The following is a 21,241-nucleotide window of genomic DNA, read 5'->3' on the forward strand; positions in this document are numbered from 1 at the left end:
TCAGGTGTGCATCCGTATTAATATCAGACATTGTTCATACGGGGAGGCACTCATGCCTCACGCTAGAAGGCAAATACAACCACATGCCTGCTTTTCGGTTGTGGAGACTAATGATGTTTAGCAATGGCGTCTCTAGTTGCAGATAATGTGCACATATTGCACTGCTGCTGAGAAGCCTCGTAGGCACATCCGCAGTGGAGCTGATATGCACTCCTAATTTATGGACCATATTTGAACATTCTCAGACTATTCTGGAGGGTGTATAGTATGGATTACCCATAAAATTGGTCCTTTTTTTTGTTCAGTTGGCAAGGGGGCTACCTAAATTGCATTCCCCCTTTTATCCCAACCCTTTGACTCATCCTTTTGGGGCTCTGCAGTTGTTAAGAGCTCATGCAAAGTGGGATTAGAGGTATAGTTATTCATCATGCCATCATCATCTCCCTTCACATCCTTGGGGAATTTAAAGCCCAAGATAATGTTGACTCTGGTCCTGACCCTGCAAGTTGATTCATCTGAGCAGACCCCTTGTTGCTACGTGGACCCTCGATGGGATTTTGTGGAGTCTAAAGGTCTGCCTTGCCTGCAGTTGGACGCTCCTGACCCTATAACACTATGGCCACCAACTGGGAGAAGAGCATTACCATCATAGCTCCTAAAGGAACTATGCTGTCCTGAGGTAGCGAGGCCAGATTTCCCCCACATTTCTCTGAACATCTGCAGGTTAGAAGTGTCATCCCACCATCGCCTGTTCTGCAGAAGGATGGTGCACACTGTGCCATAGCCTTGATGGTGTATGGTGTGGTGTGAAAAACAGCTTAGGTATACACAAGTAAAGTACAACTAATTAGCCATTATGGTAGTTGGAGAAGGCCCTCCCTATCCCCATTTCATAGATGAGTAGAGAATTTCAATGTGCAGTGTTGTAAACTGATTTTTCATAGAAGATACAAAAATAAACAGATAAGAAAAAACATAAGATTAAATCTAAAGTGACAACTGTATTACACTTGTATGATGCAACTGACTGTACTGGTCACCAATCAAGATAAATCTGTCTGCAGTTTGATTTCATTGGTGATCTTTTTACACTGCAGTTACAATTTTTACTTTAATTGTTGGGGGAGGGGAGACTCATTTCAGGATTTGAAAATCTCTGTGAGGCTGTTTCCAACTAACTTGTTTGATGACATTGTAATTTGTAGTGGTCAGCTGACAGACCATTTTATTTCAGGTACATTCACCTGTGACAGTATGCAGGATTTTCTTAACACCCATTTCCCTGAACCGTGGATAATGCATAATATTAAAATACTGAAAGGTTGAAAAGAAAGAGAATCATGAAAAGAAATATGAGTAGGACTGAGTAAAAGCATCCAAGGCAGAGAGACTCTACTTGAGGAAAAAAGTCACTCATTCATAATGAAAAATGACAATCTCATAAAATATTTTCTAGGTAAAAACAGCTACTGTTGCAACGGAGAGGAATGGAAAACCAGAAAATAATACCATGAACATTAATGCTTCCATATACGATGAGATTCAGCAGGAAATGAAGAGAGCTAAAGTGTCTCAAGCACTATTTGCAAAGGTTGCAGCAACCAAAAGCCAGGTAGGGACTCACCAGTTATCAACAACTTACATTTTATATATGATTTTTGCGGTCTTTGTGATTGGTTTTCTATATGAATTCAATAATTTGTTGGGTTAGCAACATGTAGTATTACAGCTACTTAAATTTATTGCTGAGTCCTAAGGTAACTAAAAGATACCTTTTGTGTGCCAGAATTGGAAGAAAGCAGCTACCAAAGACGTTGTCCCCAGTAGCAAGATAGGTTTGTTGTCTGCCCAAAGGTTAGATCCTGGAGGGCCAACACTGTCAACTTCTTCAATTCATAGTGGCTGTGAATGAGTAAATGCTCTATACTCTATACTGTTGCAGTGTTGATCAGGTGACTAGCTTTGGCAATAACAGGTGTTATAACTAGAGAGTTCAAGGTTTTGATTTTGTGGGTGTGGCTAGTGCAGCTATTGGATCAGCTAGAGAAGTGTCAGAAGTGAGCTTTGAGGAAATAGGGACACAATGGAGCTGTATGGGCGTAGATACATTTGTTTTGTTTGTTAAGCAAAAATAGCAAAACAATAGGTGACCATATTTCCCAAAGAGAAAATGGGGCACCGAATGTGGCTGGCCCTAGCTGCTTGCCTGAGCCCCTCTCTCTGTGCAGGGCTGACCCGCACCACTGACCTAAGCATTGCCTCCCTTCCCCACGCGGGGCTGGCGTCGCTGCTCCCTTGAGCCCTGCCTGCCCCCTGCACGGGATTGGCATCTCCACTCACCCCCCACATGTTCTTCCGCACCCCACTTTTTTTTGACAAAAGTGGGCATTTGTCCCGTTTGCTCTTGCCAACTGATCAAAAAGAGAGACTGTCCCTACCAAAATGGGACATATGGCCACCCTAGAGTTTCAGAAGTCCACAATTCCAAACCAAAAGGCAAATTGTTTTATGAAATGTTATTTACGAATTTTAAAGAAATAAGGGTAACATATCTAGCCTTCATGAAATACCGTAATTACACAAAAAAGGATGTGTATTCAATTTTAACCCTCTGCTATTATGTGTTTTTATAAAAAGTTCTTAAAAATTAAACAAAACATCAAGTTTAGTGCAGGGAACTATGTTAATTTTATGCAAGGGAAGGAAGACCAGCGAACAAGATACTCTTGTCAGTATGATTGTCACAAACAAGTGCTGCATGATGATCCTAAGTAACATGTTTTAAGAAACCTCATCAGTGTGCTCAAAAGTGAGAATGTGCCCAAGTCTCAAGTAGAGTGCAGGGCAGTCAAATGTAAAATGGGAAAGAAGAAGACCACATTAACACCAACACTGGAAAAAACATTGACAGAAGAAATAGAGGCACCGCTGGTTACCAGTTTATTTAAGTCTGCTAAATTATTAATTATTCTCTTAACTCCCCAAAACTGCTTCTGAGAGAAAGTTTCCGTCTTTCAGTGCCCATTAAGCTGGTGATAAAATGTGATCAGGTCTATGAATGTTTATGTGGACCTTCAGTGTTGTTGTGTGCGTTTTTGGGTTTTTTTTTTCCTTTTAGAATTTTTAAACTTTGACTTTGGAAATATTTGCCTTTTGGACTTGTTCCATTTCATTGTAGAGAATGGATGTTCTTTTTTAAGTTATATGCTGTAAAGAATTACTTCAAGGATATCAAAATGATTAAACTCAAGCTGTGGACTGTAAATAAAAAAAAAATAGCTTTATAGGCCACATGCCTGCCTACCCTTCAAATCACTGTCAAAGTGATAATTTCTACAATAATATGTTTCTTTTATTGTGGGATTCTAAACACCAAGTGCTGTTTAAACATTAAATTGAATTGTTTATGTTAGCACTGTACTCAGTATGTCATACATCAGGCCACTATAATCTCCCATGGAATGTAAAATTCTGTCATGAATCATGGCTGGTATATCGGAAATAACTGTAATTTTGATTGGAAATTACAGGGCTCTTGAAATGTTTCTAATTATGATAGAATGTTACAGCAGCTTCAAACATTTGTGCTTCTTCAGATGTCTTTATTTACATGTCAAAACTCTGTGTTAAAGAGAAATGACCATTTTGTTCACCTCTCTACCTTCTTTGGCATTATGAGCAGAATTATGGTGCAATTCTCGTATACAGGCTCATGTGATTTATTTTATTTTATTTATTTATTTTTTTGTTACCTTTTCACATTTACATGTATTTTTGCTTTAATCTATATATTCCAAACTATTCAGGAAGGATAACCGTTCCAATGTTTGCTTTAAAAAAATGCATATATGGCAAGGGGAAATAACAGTAGCTGCAAAAAAAGTCAGCATTATTTTTATTAGCATTAGTGTAAAATAGAGATTTGTACAAAATATACCAGAGATGATAGCCCTGAACCTCTTCCCACTGTGGAGGTTGCATCTTTTTCTCAGGGGTTACTTCCCACCTGTTTCAGACTGCAGAAGGGTAATTTAGATATAAAACAATCTCTCAAGACCATTCCCTTCCGGTGACAGAGTCGCATGCTCTATCTAGCTGGACTGCCAAATATGGCAAAATACTGGGTCATGGCAATAATATCCAGAGATGCACTGAGCATGCTTTGAAAGGTGGGTCTTCCCTAGTTGGTTGACTGTTAGTCATCCTGTTACACATAGCTCCATTAAAATGTGTTATCAAGCTATACCGCTTCTAGGCTTATAGCTGTATTCTGAAGCTTGCCTGACCACTATGCAAAGGAGAAAGATTTATTGAGACCGAAATCCTCCCTCATCTCTAAACAAGTGATTGGTGGTGTTGGTGTGGAGCTCCATTGCTCAAGTCTCACCAAGGATATTGGGTTCCATTCTTCTCTTTAGAGCTAGGACAGGATACCACTTAAAGTCCAGTGGACTGGACTGGACTGGGCAGGAACACTCTTCCCTTCTCCCATTCTACTTGCAAGTTACATATTTATTTAGTTGGGGGAGGGGTGTTAAATGGCCAAAGGTCAGAACTTGTTCTCTTCTCTCACCTCTTGACGCTGTACATAAGCTGGAGTAACTTCACTGTGTGAGATAGGGACTCTCAGTACAGGTGGTGAGGATATCCTTTACATGACCTCTCCTTCTCCAAGCAGTTCCACAAAAAGACAAGGACAATTCTTTAGTGGAGGGCCCTTTGCAACAAGCTAATTTTTCTCCTCATGAGGTTAGGTTGTTGAGTAGCAGGTATCCACAAGGCTGTGAGGCTTGTATGGCCTAGAAGACCACGGATATATTTCTGCTGAATAGAGCACTTGAGAACAAAGTGCCTCTTAAAGGAGAAACTAAGGAAGTCTATATTTACGCAGGGTTAAAGTAAAAACTAAATATCTATTGTACTGTATTAGGGACTCTGGAAATATAGGACCATACATGGGCCTGCCAGTTTACAAAACAGATGAAGATTGAATCCCAGTTCAGCAGAATTTACAATATAAACTAAGGCAAGAAAGTAAGGAAGCGGGGGAGAGATTAGGGTGGTAATAGTAATATCATTGCTGTTGCTTAGAGGGGTGATATTCATTTCTTAACAGTGATTTTTGTTGATGATTTTTTTTTTAACTGTCCATAAGCCTCCTGAAAGAAATGGGTCTATCTGGCTTATAAGACTAAATGATCATAGAAATTTGGGAGGGAGGTAGAGGGGGTGTATTTTTTTTCTTGTTTTTGAGATTTTACTTCAATATCTTCCATTTATTTTTGATTTTTTTCTAGCACCCATCAATGCATTATCTAAACCGTGAATATTAGATTCAGAATGTGCCTTATTATTTTTTTTAAATATTCAGTGCATTTATACTGAGGGTCTAAATGGTTTAGAATTGTGGAACTCTGTCATAGCAACTTTCCTGTATTTCTTTGAATTGTAACCAACTGAAAAAAGCATATCATTTCAAAGTCAAAAACTGTTACCTTTTTATATTGTTTGGACTGGCTAATAAACTTTAAGTAGACTATCCAATAATAAAATCTGATCTAAAAGCAGAGCTTTAGAAAACACTATGCAAATCTAAGAAGCATTTTGAACACGCAATATATGCCTATTTGTGTTCTTTTTGTGAGGTTAACCACATTGTTTGCTAAAATTTAAACAAAACAGCCCCAAAATAGGTCAGAACAAAACACAAAAGAAACCCCTGAATATATTTGCACTCTACATAGTACTTTTCCGATTTAATCATCTTGAGATTTTTATTAAACTTGTAATACGATAATCTGATTCAAATAATTATGAAAGCACAATTTTCAATTTCATTGTTTCAAAAAAATGTTGATTTGTGTAATAATCATTAAGGTAACATGGTTCAGTAACTGTTCATTGGTTACAATGTTTTCATGTGGGAGCCAGAGATGAAATCTTTTCTTATGGTGGCAGATGTTGAAATCTAATTTTATTCCACATAAAACCCCTTGAGAGCTCTGAGACTTAAGGTGTATGTCCAGCAAAGAGACATTAGTAGCCCTCCATGATGTTTGTTTTATTTTGAGGTGTTACATGGGCTTGCCTGAAAAGGTGTAGCCTGCACATGTTGAAGTGAAATGGGGAAGAAAACAGTCTGGTGAAAGTCAGCTCATGTTCAGAGGGGGGTTTTCGCATTCAGGAAACACACTATGAAAAACCTGAGTAACATGAGTACTGTATTTTGAGTATTGCTTTCAGTTACTGTAAATGCCTAATATATCATAATTCAGTGCTGTTAGTCTGTCTAGTTCTTCCTAAATATGATGCCTTACTACTGGAAGAATAAATATAAATGGGGAGATAATGTTCTGTGGGCATTCCTTTTGAGGAGCTCCCACTGAATAATAATACCTTGCTCTTGAAATTGGTGGGAGCTGAGCACTGATTTCAGTGATTTAATTTTGGAATGGAAGTAAGAGTACTGTGTGTACTTCTAAAATCAGATATAGTCAGAGATCATTTTGACCCATTTCTTTTGCAGTATGTTATACTATGTTGCCTAATTTCCTGTCCGTCTATGTTTGTCATTCCAGTTGGTTAGGCAGTTAGCCCCTTTGAAATTGATAGGTTTGCATGCATAAGCGTTGAGGTGAATCTGTGGTTAAGGACATACTATAAATTCTATTCTTGCCTGCTAACGTGATTATTTTGTGCTGTGGCATTTCATCAGAAGTGTCCAGCTTCTTCCCTTTGACAACTCAGAGCTCCCTCCGTTTTTAACCTATGCATATCAAAGAACATGGTATAGGGTAAAAATAGAAATAGACATAGAAATTTAGGTTTTGACACATGGGAAGGGAATACTAAACAATGGCACTAAAATTGCTTTTGGCATGCAAATGCAATGCTTTTCCTGACATAAATATTTTCTGAATAGGCCATTAGAGTTCAGGTATATATAAAACCTTGCTTTTACTGGAAATTTTAATGTTGTTGTAAACTTAGTGATTTATAGTGAAACATTGATGTTTGTTAGCTCACTTTTATCTTTTTAACCAGCAGTTTTATAAATGCTAGATCTTTGATCTGTATTTCCCCCCCACAAAATATAAGCTATATTCTCTAATAAGAAAATCCTTTTTAAACAGTTTCCCTCTCTGAACAAGTATTATATATTGTAGATCGGGCAAGAGAATGCCATTACCACATATGTAATGATCTATTTGAATACTTTCTAATAGGAAGATAACCTTTTATCATCAGGAGACATCCCTGTTACGATATGGGAGTAAGGGGAGGAGGGGGCTCTGAGCATATATTAAGAGACACCACCCCTTCACCATTCACATTCTGCCTAGCTAAACCTTGGTCTCTGATTTGGGCAGACAATGAGTCTCCAGAGTGGGATTTGATCTTTTAATTATCATATCCCATCTATCTGGAATTTATTCTCTTCTTTGTCTCCTTTAGAGTGACTGTCATTTCCTGTTTTTAAACCTTGTCTTAAGAACTTTTTTTCTTCTTAAGCTTACAGTGGATTTTCTGTGATGTATGTAGGGATACTGCATATAAAAGACACTAGATAAAAATAAAATGTACTGTTACATCTTTCTTCATTTTGAGGTTCCATTCAAATCTTTGCTCCTATAGGTAGAAAATGTTAGCGGTATAAACACCTCATATAATGTGTCTCCTTTTTTTGGACTGCCCTGCTGTGGTTTCTCTGACAGTTGTAGTCATGCCATGAGCAGCAGGAGTCAGGACAGGATCAGATGTCAACAGGAATGGAGGGGGGGAAAAGTGATTGGCTTCTGTCTGGGATCAAGAATTGCTCTAAAAAACCGTGTGTCGTTCAGTGAAACTGTGAAACTTGGCAGATAATGCCAATTTGTTTTTCACAAAATATCACATTGCAAGTCATAGGGTTCTTTCTAAAAGAGGTCATGGAGAGTGAAATTTCCATGTTTGACAGCAGAAGCAAAAGATAGTACTAAAAGTCCTCAAGACTTTTCCTCTGCCCATATTCTCTAACTTTCACTATCTTTTCTCTCGGAAGTAAGAGTAAAGCACTTCATGAAATGACTGGTCTTTTAAAAAAACATTTCTGGAGAGACTGCAGGCAGTAGCAAAATGGGGCAGTAACTTGACTGTCTTTTAAACTGGGTTTTTGGTTCTGTTCCTGGCTGTAGCACAGGGTGTTTCTGTGACCTTGGGCAAGTCATTTGATGTAACAGTGCTTCAATTCCCATCTGTAAAATGGGGATAATAATATTCCTCACATCACAGAGATATTGTGAGGATAAACTCCTTAATGTTTGAGGTGCTCTGATACTGTGGTGCTGATTGCCCTAGAAAAGCTTTATAAATAAAATGAACCAAACAACACTGGACATTTTTTATGTAAAATAAAATGTATAAAGTGAGAATGAAAAGCATTTCAGTATGATATACAAGGACTAGATTAACCACTCCACAGATCTTTATGGATCACTCAATACCTCCAACAAATAAAGAAGATGAAAAGACTCTGCCCTTATCTATGCACAGGCTAAAACTGTTTTCTGAACTTGTACATGTGGCTTACAGCTGATTCAGGTTAACGACACAAACCTGTCCAGTGTGGATGAGGCAATAAGCATTTTAAATAGTGTTATAAAATAGCTATCCCACTGTATATCCGAATACATTAGCCTGAACCAATTTTAAGTATCTGCACCAGTTTCAAAAAAAAATTGTGTACAAGATCTAAGGAGAGCTTCTCTAGGGGAATGGGTTGCACACCTGTTATACATTATTCCTAAATTAATCTTTAACTCCTTCATAGCCAGGTCATGCAAGAGATCCATAGAGATCCGTGGGAGTTGAGGGCACTCAGTAGCTGACTGGAGGTGCTCTCCAGTGGCGGTGCACCTGGCAGGATAAAGCTCTCCATTAGCCTTTTGCAGATTGGCATGAAAATAACAAAAGCAAAGCACAATGGCTAATTGAATGACTCTGTCCTGGGCGGGGGAAATCCTTGTCTGAAAATTAGAATTTAGTGAATATATACAGAGAAATTGTCATATGTGAACAACATTTTGCAAAATCTAAAGTCATATCCAAAAATTGAGCAGTGTTGCTGACACTGAAATGTTCATCATATTTATTGCAATTGAAGAAACCAAAGTATCAGATGAAATATAGCTTAGCATAGTCCATAATTTTACAGTTCTCATTTTTAGTAATTGATTTTATTTGACTACAGATAATCAGGTCAATTGACAGTATTTTAACTATCTCAGTAGGGTTCCATGATAAAGGAAAAAAGTCTTAATTATTATGACTTCATAATTTTGGAATCTTTATGTATAATAATTCTGTGTAATTCCTTTTTTATAAGCATGTTTTAGACATGCATTGTGTACACGCTGTTTCACAACCCATCAGGCTTCACTGTTGCCTCAGTACCTCTGATTCAGTAAATCAGATCATAGGCAGCATGCTGTCATATAATAAGGTGTCTGATCCTTATTACCAGTTTGTTGATGCACAGACTCCTTCAAATTGACCATTGCAACACATGGTTTCCCCTGAAACTAGCTGTGATAATTAGCGTGGCTCTAATGAGACAGAATGTCACTGATCTTGTGCTGAACTGTCGAGTATCGACGCTACGGATGGGAACTGTCAAAGCCTGCCATCTGTGACAGAGCTTGGCATATTCCATTTGCAAGATAGAGCATGCTCAATAGAGTGTTTTTAAACAAATGGTCCATTTCTTGATCAGGGCTCTATGTTCTGTTAAAAAAATAGGTCTTCCATTTTAAACTTTTTTTGCTATGCTAAGCTTATTATGACAATGTTACAAATTTTGAAACCAATGTAATTTATTTTTTATCAAGCTTTGTTTTTATTTGTTGTTTATCGTGGTCCCCCTCCACTCCCAATTATTGAATCTAATCATTTTAAAACTGTCAGTGAAGATGCCCTTTATCCAGTTTTCAACAGTGAAGATGTTTGTGGAAATTAGCCCATATGAAGCAGGAGCATGTGCAAGTTGTATGGAAGAATTGAAATGGTCAAGACAGTAGGATTTCTAGACTCCAGAGATCAGTATAGCATTTTGCAGGACTGAAAGTCCAGCACTGCTTATCATTCTAAAATATGCTTTGTTGCTTTTTATTTCCTCCTCCTTTGGCAGACCACACAGGGCTTGTTCTGAAGAACATTTTCACTAATCTGATCAGGCAGCCAAATACGCCGGGAAAACTGCTTTAATGATCCCACTAATTACCTCAAGTCAATATGAACTGTATTATTAGACTGAGGGAAAATATTCCATTAGGTCTCCCCCTTGGGAGTTTCTCCGCTTTGTGATGTCACTGAAGCCTTCGCCCTCTCGCTTGTAATTAATTTTATTTACACACGCAGGCACGCACAAGGTCACACCTGCACAACCGGAGCTGGCCAGGGAGCTAGTGGCACTCAGGCTTAATCAGATCTGTCATAATTACCATTCTGCATGTTTCTGACACACGCTGTGAAATATTTCAATTTAACTGCCGCTACCAGCACAACCAGATGTAGTGTGAGTGTGGCTGCATTGGAAATATTATTCCTCAGGATAAACTCTCTCCTCCTCCTTTTTCCTCCCACCCCTCTCCCTTTTACAGCTAATGTGGCACAGAAGCTGATGTATCCTGTAAATCTTGAATGCAGCGCTAGATTGATAACAGCAGATTAGACAGTTTAACCACAAACAGCTTGTTCATTTTTCACAAATGAAAACCACATGTGGTGTAACTAAAATTTCAGGCCTTTTTTTTGTTGTTGTTTCCTTCCCTCCCCCTTTTCTTTTAAGGTGTGGTTTTCACTGTAAAGAAGATGAAATCAAAGTCTGTATAGGAAAACAGAGACATTGTCTAATTTTTCAAGATTGTTTTACTGAAGGTCATTTGCTCAGGACTTTTATTGGAAATCCTCCTTGCTTACACACACAATGAAACAAGAATATGCTTGCACTGCTTTTCATCTCTCGTTCTTTTTCTTACTTTTTATCTCTGCTCACTTTAAAAAAAAAAAAAAAAAAAAGGTCATACTAACGTGCTGTTTTTAAAATGGTGTGCTAGGAAATTTGGAGTTTTGATTTTGAGGTGGGTTAAAAATAGAGCTGGTCAGAAAGCAATTCCCCCCCAACACAATTTTGATAAAAATAAAATTCTAATTTTTATCCAAAAATGCAAAAAAAAAAAAAAAAATGTTGTTCATTGGCAACTGGGAACGTAATATTTTTTTTTTTTGGCCAAAAACTGCCAAAAGGAAAAAAAAATCAAGTATCAGATGGAAAAAACTCAAATATTTTCAAGGAAATCAAAGACTGTGCAGATTTATTTATTTTTTGGGGGGGGTCAAACAAATTTTCCAGTCAATGTTTTCAACCTGACATAAAGTTTTCCTCATTGTTAGATTAGTTTTAAACTGTCTACTTACAACTAGATCACTTTGTTGGCTATTTTTTTCCAATCAGGGGCCCTGTTAAGTAATTTTGAGAAGATTTTATTTATAAGGGTTGAAACAATTCTTATAACAAGAAAAATATGTAATGGACAGGAGTGGAATTGAGTAGGCTCGTTGGGTAGTTGTCAGTCATTTAGTGGGAGAGTGGTTATTTTGGTAGTGTGGGAGCTGTGTACGAATAGTAAAATATTCAAAATGAGCCGAATAAGTGGGTGTAGGAGGAGAACTTCTTGGAGGCACAATGAGCCAGAATCTTAGGGCCAGCCAAGTTGCACATAACACTGGGCACTGTATGCATGGCAAGTCCTTCTGTGCTGAGATAGAACAACTGGAGGGCTGCTCTAATGTATATAGGTTGTTCATGGCAGCAGGAGGGCTGAAACTACAGCTAGGAATCAGTGGGTGTCTCAGCGATGTCCCCTTTCTTCAGCCATGCTCCCCATCTTGATAGCAAGAAAGGGCAGTGACAAAGGAGCTTGTATGCTGGCTGTGTGTCACTGGAGGATCCCTTAGCTTTGGGATGATCCTCATAGGGCTGGATCTGCCAGCTCTCTCACTAGAATCCCCCAAGGAAGGTGGTGTAGAATGGCTGTACCAATGAAGAATCTGGCCCAGTGGATCCATCAGAAGAGCCCCGGCGAAGAACTATTGGAGGTTCTGGCCATATAGCTAATTCAGAATTCAGTTGGTGGTGGGGCAAAGGGAAGGGTAAGGAAGGATTCAGCTGAGAAGAGATAACCAGGAAAGAAATGGAATTGTTTAAGGTTTCTACAAAAGGTCCAGAGATCCTCCTCTCATTCTCAGAAAATATATGAAAAATATAATGCTATCTGGAAGTCTCTTAATGCCAAAAAATGAGGGTGACACCCTTTTCCCCCTCTTTTTTTCAGTTGCTTTATTTTTAAGTTTTTCCTATTTAGGGAAAGTGTTTTGGCTCCTACACTTCCAGATGCGTAAATCAGCTCTTCCCGAGGCAGCACCTGCTGTCTGACAAGAGGTGCTGTTTCTGGCAGGATGGATTTTCTTAATCTCTTCCTGTTTTCTGCATCCTCACCTTCTGTTTTGTTTCCCTGTTGTCATCCTTGACTAATTCCCCTGGTTATGTCTGTCCTTTTATCCCTCCCTTGCCTCTTCACATTACTATGTTCCCCTGTTTCTCTTCCACACACACCCTTACCACCAACTCTCTTTCCATCTCTCTCTCTCTGATCCCCTGTTGCCACCTCTGTGCACAAACCTGCCTGTAAAATAGTCACCCCACCCAAGGTGCATACACACACTCCTTTTGTACAAGCATCGTCTACTCTAGCAGGCACTCACACAATCTTCCCCCATTTTAGCAGGGTAGAAGCTCTCCTCCTAAAATGCCTCCGATTGGCATTCTGCTTACTATTCTGCTAGATACACATGCATAGGGCAGTAGAGAGAGAACAGCCCTAGTCAGAGGCACTGCCGATTTTATAATGGTGCTGCATCCATAACAGAGGTGAGAAGGAAGACAGAGCAGAGCAATCTGCCACTTCACGTCAGAAAGAGGATCTGTGTTCTGGATCACTCCGTTTCATTACCTCCTTTTTGACCATGCATTGATGATTTTTGGCCTTCATGTAGTAGACGTGGAAAAAAAAAGGTTAATAAGTGGAGAGTATATTATTGTAACAGGAAGAGGTAAAAAACAGAAAAAGCCTTAGTGAGCTAGTATTAATCGTACACTGAGGTCAGATGCAGATATAGTTAAAGATTCTGCAAAGAAGTTAAGGAGTTAGTGATCCTAATCAATCATGCCTGGAAATGGGCTAGACTAAGTACTAGATTAACTGAGCATTTGTCCAACTCTTGTTGTTTTCTATACCGTTTGAGTGGAAAATAGTGATCAGGGAGAAATTTATTTCTGAGACTGAGAAATTTGATTGTACAAGTATATTAATACAAAGAAGGAATTTCTGTGAAAATGATCACATGTTTGCTGGGCCTTTTTTATGGCAGTTTGAGAAGCAATTTAATAGAGGATTGACAGATCCAAATTAAAATGAACAGAGGTTGGAGAGTATAGATCTGTAATTTCTGTCTTTTATAAGCTGTATAGCTAAAAACTGTTAGCACTGAAAAGAATATTGTAGGATTCTTAGTCATAATGAGAAAGGAGACAAAATTTTGTTTTTCTGAATTCAATTGAATTAAATTAAATAGATTTTCATATTGCATATTTTGCTATCATCCAAATTTAACTTGCCCATATTTCAGAATTTGGATATAGCATATCCAAACTGTTCCAATGGATAGACTAATATGAGTGACACAGCAGGTGTGGGGGGAATCCCAGTTCACAAATATTTATCCAAATTGATATTCAGTGATCAACTCATCTTTATTCTATATAGTATAATGTTCTCTCACTTCTCAATTACATCAGGGTGGTATTTGAGAGGCAAATAAAAATCGATGGGACCTTAAATGATCTTCAGTAGAATTCTCTAAAGCTTTAGGCTCCAATTCAGCAAGGTATCTAAACATCAGTAACTTCAGTGTCATTATTCACATGCTTAGAGTTAGGCACATGCTTGAGTATCTTATTGAATCAGGATATTAATGTCTCTGGTGTGTAATGGGGAGTTTTGTAGATACAGGAACTTTCTCCAACTATACAAAAACAAGCAGGCTGTGAAAGGCTCAAATGTAACTTAATTTTTGGTTCACCTTTAATTTATGATTTGCTACCCTGCTTAAATATGAGAGGGGAATTAACCTAAGAAAAAAGATTCACCTTGTTAGGCTTCAAGTGGTACCTAGCTGCTCATGATTTTAAGATTTATTACCAGACATCACTGGAGTTATTCACTTTTGCATGAAACTCCAAATAAATGCCATTGGGTGGAAATAAATATAAGGAACAAAACTTACCTGGTTTATTACCACCAGATGAGTGACTCAGTGCAGGAAATCTTAGAGAAGATGCATTTGTGAAGACATCCAGAAGTGATGGTATGAGCTGGTAGGCAGTTTCATTAGCTAGGGAAGGGAAATAAAGATCCAAGCGTTAGTCTTTTTAAGGGCCTTTCCTCCAGGCTTGTATTAGAGTTCACAAAACAGAAGCAAAGTACTTGAAAACATTTGGGGACAGTTTCCATAGGCTTTCCCTGCATTGGCCAGTCAGGAGGAAGGAGAACAGACTGTTCCCCTTATTTCACTTTTGACCCAACTTACCACTCTCCCAAGCATCATGTGATAAGCAGGGGCCTTTTCCTTATCGTATGTGGGATATGTTCTCATCACTGTCGCCTTCTCATCTGTTTGGAGCTTCACTCTCCCCATAAGATGTGCATTTTAAAGAGGTTCTAAGGGGACTTGAGACAATTGGCATTGCTAAGTTATCTGACCTTGGCTGTAGTAAAATTTCTGTATCAGCAGAACCTGGAGGAGAAGTTGGAGAAACGTTTTCTTTCTTCCAACTTTTACCCTCATCATCTTAACTGTGGTGTTGTCATATTTTAATTGCATTACGTGCCATTTATTCAGAAACTGAAAACCACTGAATATACCTTGTTCCAAAAGGGACTATGGAAGGAATTTGTTCAGGAATATTTAAATGTCTAATTTAAGTACGCATATTTGGAGCTTTTAAAAAATTGAGACTTGAGTCAAAAATATGGCAAGTGAGGAATGGAAATACGTTTTGGGATGTGCACTTTTTGTGAGCGATGTAACTTACTGGAAAATGATTCCAGTCAAACTGAATGTTGTGGTTAAAAATGTTTTTGAAAATTGTAGGGAGCTAGACTCATTCTTCAATTTGTAGTTCATTTTTCTATGAGAAAAGAATGAATTTCTAAAAAGGATTATGAACCATTTTTCGTTTTAGGGCTTTTTTTTTTTTTTTTTTTTTTTTTTTTAAGAACATGTGAGTTATTTTGAAAGTGGCTTTTCTGTCCCCAAGGTCTGTTTACCAAAGGCCTTTCCAAAGAAGCAAATGTTCAACCTCTATAAGTAACTTAATAATAAACATTTGCTGTTAGCTTGTAAGTTGTTAGTGGTAAAAAGGTTTGAAAAAATTGCCAGACCCCTTCTGTTAAAGACTCCTGCTTAACTCAACCATACGTATAGCAGCCAAAGAAAAAATTCATTGCACATTTAAAAAATAAATATAGGGGCTACTAAGCATATTGGTAGTTTTTTCAGTTATATGGAGGGAAGCCATGCTATTGCAGTGAAATCAGGCCTATTTACATGTAACCTCCCTTCAGTATGTGTAAGGGATGGGGGGTTGTATTTTCCAGTCACCCTCTGTGAAACCCAGTGACCCATTTTATAGCCCTACACTGTAAAGGGTAATGTACCAGATTAAAACTGACTTTATTAACTAATTGGCAGTTGTTTTTTCTTGTTTTGATTTTTAAACACATTTTTGTCTAGTGCCATTTTTATTGTATGTGTACAAGAAAGAATGATGGAAAAGAAAGGAGAATAAAGCATCACCTATTTTTTTTTCCAGTCCATTATTATTTTTTCTTTTTTTCTTTGTCTTTTTACATATGAATATAGTTGCATTTTATATAAGATTTGCAAAGGAATGCTTATTATATTTTTGATTAGGGCTTGTGCCTATCATTGCTATTTGTATTGAAGGGAAGAAAAATATAGTTGGAAGATAGAAAAGAAAAGTGGAGGAGGCTGAGAGATAGGGAACTAAGTTTGGGGGCAGCTCTTAATTTAGATTACTTTTTTTAGCTGAGTACAAAACGAGTTGAATAATTACATTTTTAGTTAAGCACAGAATTTTTTCTCCCATAAATCCATGTGTACATGGAGTGTACATATCTGGTACAGTTTTAGGCCTCGATCCTGCTTCAGGAGGCTGGATCCTTGCCCCTAGTGGAGCCCCCTGCCCCAATTTCATCATGGATCCAAATAAGTACAGGGGTCTGCCAGCACAAAGCAGCTTGCAGGATCAGGACAATAGCCAGCTAGCTAATTATATGCAGTTTGTTTCTTTTCTTCCTCACCTGCTGGCTGTAAATGAATTTTCTACTTTTTTAAATATTCCATATCCTTATTTTGTTAAATATATATTTTTATTTAAAAAACATACAAATATGAATTGAAGTTGGTGGCATTTTTGTAAGTTTCTGATGGACCAGTGTTAAATATACACACGTGGGATTGGAGAGGAAATTTTTGTTTTGAAGTATACCAGGAAAAAGTGTACACAGAATACCATTATGTACCACGATTAGCTGTTGGGTTTTTTTTTCACATCAAAGGGAGGGTGCAGTAACAGATTAGAACTGCAAGATGATGTGACTGGTTAATGGATTAAATATGATACCTCAGGAAACAGGAACATCAATTTCTTCATCCTTCCCTAGCTGAAAAAAATGAATCCCTTATCTTTGAAGTTTACCTCTCTTTCGACAAGCCCTATAAGTTCTTTTATACTAATTCCCATCTGTTGTACTGCCAGCTACAGATTTAGTTAGTTAGTTATTTAATCACAGCTGATCACATCCAGGCTCACCCTTTTTGCTGATCCTCTGGCAACAAAAGCCAATATAGTAAATAAAGAAACCAGCCTTTTTGACAGAACTATCCGGTGTAATCATTTAAAAAAAATCCTAAAACATGAAAACTGTGGATTGGTGCAACTGAGGAGTTAATAATGAATAAGTAACCAATCAGTTTTCTAGCGATTCAGTTAAACTGTAAAATATGTGCATAGCTACCATTAACACTTTCATACGAGCAATTTCAAATTTCCTGATTTAAGGTTGGGGAAATCCCAATAGCTGATGCAAAGGAATCAGTCAGCTTATGCAATAAAGAAACAGCTTTAGTCCTCTTTTGGACTGAAGAAAGTCTAAAGACCAGAGAAGAAACCCTCAGGTTATCTCTATTAAAATTGTATTTGTAAGTTGGTCTTTGTGGTGACACCTCTCATCCCTGCTATATTGAAGGCCTACCCTCAAGAGGAAGTGTGAAGTTCTTGTTCAGCTAGATCAATAGAGGTCATATAATATACTGAAGAGCAATCTCTATTTACTGAATGACAGAACAGTAGTGCTGTTGGGTCAGAAATGAATAAATGGTGAATTTTGCCGACACAAAAACCAATTTAATAAACTCTTTGAAAAGACAATGATAAACTCATTAAAAAGGCTCTAACTGGTAAAACCATGCTAGTGCAGTATTAGGAAACTTTGGTCATGAAAGCTTTTTGCCTATTTCCATTTTCCAAAAATCAAGTAGCCCATTACCCTTCATGTTATAGACCTTAGTTTCTCTGGAAAGCATTTTATGCCTATTCATCTATTCTTATAAGAGCTAAAAAAAAATCCAATTCAAATTCACACAGAACTTTGACAGCCTTTACAATGCATCCCCCTGTAAAAGGAACCAGGACAATATGATATGCTCCCTAAGAGGATTCTCATCTCCTATCCACACGTACTATTAAAACTGGCCCAAAAGTATAGTATAGTGTAGGGAGGATGTGGCTGTAGTGGGTTCATAATGCAAATAAACAGACAGTCAGCAAGATCATATATATGCTTTTTTACATTAAACAAACTTTGTAAACCATGCTGAACAACAGGTGAAATGTATTTGTTTCCACAAAGGCCTAAAACATGAGGTATAACCTATCATTTTCCAACAGGCTTGCATTGCAAAAAAGAAAAAAAAAATGGGGGTACAGTTCTAATTGGAAAATTCAGTGCTGGAACAAGTGCTGCAAATGTATGAAGAAGGGAGAGACTGTACAGTATGAGCGAATAGATAACTAAAATATAGTACACCTCTACCCCGATATAATGCTGTCCTCGGGAGCCAAAAAATCTCACTGCATTATAGGTGAAACCATGTTATATTGAACTTGCTTTGATCCGCCGGAGCATGCAGCCCCCCCCTCGCCTCCCCTCGCCCCCCCTCCCCCCCGGAGCGCTGCTTTACCTCGTTATATCCAAATTCGTATTATATTGGGTCGTGTTATATCGGGGTAGAGGTGTAGTTCAAATTTGGATAACTCATATACTGAAGATCCTAGAAACTTCAAACGTGATTTGTTTTTTATATTTAATTGAGACATTTAAACAAAAAGCCAAGCTGAAAGAAAACTGGTTTTAATCCGTTTTTTAAAACTATGAGCCCTTTGTGTTACTAGTTCTGTACTTGTGCAGCCACATTTTCCTATTTTCATATAGAGGATTTCTGGATACTGACCACACTTCCCAACTGAGGTACTTTGGTTACATTAAACTTCCTTAAGTGCTATACTAGTTTAAGCTTGTCCATAAGTTTCCAGGACTTGGTCCCGTCCCTTTTGCCCTCACTGCAGATTTTTCTGCCTCTTGCACCTTGTCTATCTTCTAAAGCTGAATGGGGGTAACAGCAAGCAAAATCATCTTTGCTATGCTTTTTTCCTAGGAGCCAAAGTTTCAGGGGCTTTATTTTTCAAACAAGGACTACTGGCCAGGCTCCTCTTCTAGGTCCCCAATTATCAGAGCAGGCCAAATGGAGCAAACCAAAGTCAAGATGTGCAGTGTCTATGAGGAGACCACCTAAGGAGACACAGGAGGGGAGCTCTGTAATGATGGCTTGCAGCTCATGGACTTCCATTTGCCAAGGGAAGAGGTTTGCAGTGCTTACAGCTTATTGTGGGTTCTCTATCCCTCTACCCTAGCTAGGACTGCTCCAGAGATACCTCCACAAGGGAAGGTCTGTTTTCTTCTGCTCTCAAGACTGCAAACATTAACATCTTCACCAAGTAGGAGTCTCCAAGGCTAGGTCCAAAAGTCCCCCTTTCCTTTAGTACAAATCATCTCTAAAGATAGAAATTCCAGTGTGCCATCCCAGTTTCTTGAATTTAATCTGCACTTCCTCTCAATTTAGTTTGGAGAATAAAAAGTAGACAGATGCACCTCCGTCTGCCCCCAGCTCCTGGTCTAATCCCCCCAAAATGCAAGAAAAGTGACCTGTCCTCTGATGGGGACACCTACCGTCCCCCAAAGGGCAAAAGTAAAAATCCCTCCAAATTCTCCTTCCATGAGCTCTAGCTCAATCCTTCAAAGAAGAGAAACTATCAGCTTTGGATAATGATAACCCTTTCTGAGACCCCCTCAAAAACATGTCTGAAACTAGAGAGAAGAAGGTGATGGCCAGAAACATGATGCACCCATAAAGAGAGGATGAGCAGGATAAATACAAAATATCTCCCATCCAGAACTAAAACTATTTCCCAATTCTCTGTCAAAGAAATAATAGGGAGGAGTGGAAAACAGGGTGAATTCAAATCAGTAGTAAAGAAAACATCCTTACTGTGTTAGTGGTGGGTAGATCTATGTATTCCAAGAGACTGGCAATGAAAGCTAGGGCAGCTAACTCAATGGTCAGGCTTTAAACCTTGGTCAGCAGATAATTATTCAAATGAAATCCTCTGAGCCTTAAATTCTTAGATGGAATCTTGTGTGGGAGGAAGCTCGATAAAGTGATATCTGACAGCACAGACAAGACAAGCATGTGTTCCTTACTCCAGCATAGCCAACTAGCCATCTCAAGAGAAGGAGCTTTTTCCCATTCCTGCTCACTACAAAGTTGCCAGAGAAAGGTAACTCTTATTCGAGGAGTAAAACTAGATACTGAACACCAGAGAAAAGCCTAGGTATGGGACGACTGGGTCTGACTGCTCCTTCCAATCAAACCATCAATAGGACTACAGCCAGGCCTGCTTCTATCTGGAAATAGGCTTTCAGATGTCAGGAAATTCCAAAAGTAGATTCATACATTTTAAAGGCCATAAGGGAACATGTGTGATCATCTAATGTGACCTCCTGCATAAACCCATAGGATTTCACCCAGTAACAAGTAAAATGTAAGTGGTCTCAGCCCAAAAATGAATTTGTGATGAACCTTACATTTTGACTACTACTTGTTCTTTAGTAAAATAGAATATAATATTTCTCAAATACAAAATTAATGCAAACTGAAATGTTTTTAGATAACTTTACCTACAGTTTATAATTCCATTTTACTATGTTTATTAACATTGGCGCAATATATTTAATAGTTGGCACATTTTTGCTTCAAAATACTGTATGTACAAATTTGGCTATTCAGAACTCTGAATTTCTAGGTTCTGTTGAACACTGAGAAATCACAGTTGAAGGGTTTAATGCATTTTCTAATCAATGTACAGAGGAAATTTATCCTTATCAATTTAAATGTTGGGGATTCGCTCATTACATTATGGAAGAATTTTCTCTAGCAAAGATTATTCTTAAGAACTTCATAACATTTAAAGGTTAATATGTTAGGTAAAGAACAATATCTTAAGACAAACATTTTTATTACAGGACATGAAGGGATAGTTCTGATTAAATTACATGATTATTTGAATGGGAAAGAAGACAAAGTGCATCATTTCTTGCCCTCAACTTTAATGTCTTTAATCAAATAATGACCTTCTGGAAATAGTTAATTTTAAGCATTTGGAAAGATCAATACCACTTTGCCACCAAAAAATGGCCCAGATGATGAAATTTGATGTATTTAAAGTACCATTTCACCCTTTTAACCTAGTAAATAATTTAAAATGCTTTCAGTACTCCTTTGCCACCATTATGTATCTCGTTGTTCAAAGTATTATGACTTCTTTTTCCAAAAGCAACCTTCTTGCACAATGAAGAGCTCACAAGTTAAAGCCTGAGAAAAACATACATTCACTGTAATAGTGCTTTTCACCCTGAATTCCTTCCTTCCTATACATGGGTTC

General features: G+C 37.9%; 1 protein-coding gene across 9 annotated transcripts in view; it reads left to right on the plus strand.

Moving 5' to 3' along the window:
* SATB1 (SATB homeobox 1) overlaps window positions 1-21,241 on the plus strand; it is a 104,603-nt gene that overhangs the window by 71,083 nt on the left and 12,279 nt on the right. For all 9 annotated transcript variants that reach the window (XM_054020002.1, XM_054020008.1, XM_054020001.1 and 6 more), the window contains one exon: window positions 1,457-1,612. In XM_054020002.1, coding sequence (XP_053875977.1) covers window positions 1,457-1,612 — 156 coding nt within the window. The remainder of the gene's footprint in view (window positions 1-1,456; window positions 1,613-21,241) is intronic.

This window comes from Malaclemys terrapin, chromosome 2 (assembly GCF_027887155.1).
Source record: "Malaclemys terrapin pileata isolate rMalTer1 chromosome 2, rMalTer1.hap1, whole genome shotgun sequence".
NCBI classification, from domain to species: Eukaryota; Metazoa; Chordata; order Testudines; family Emydidae; genus Malaclemys; species Malaclemys terrapin.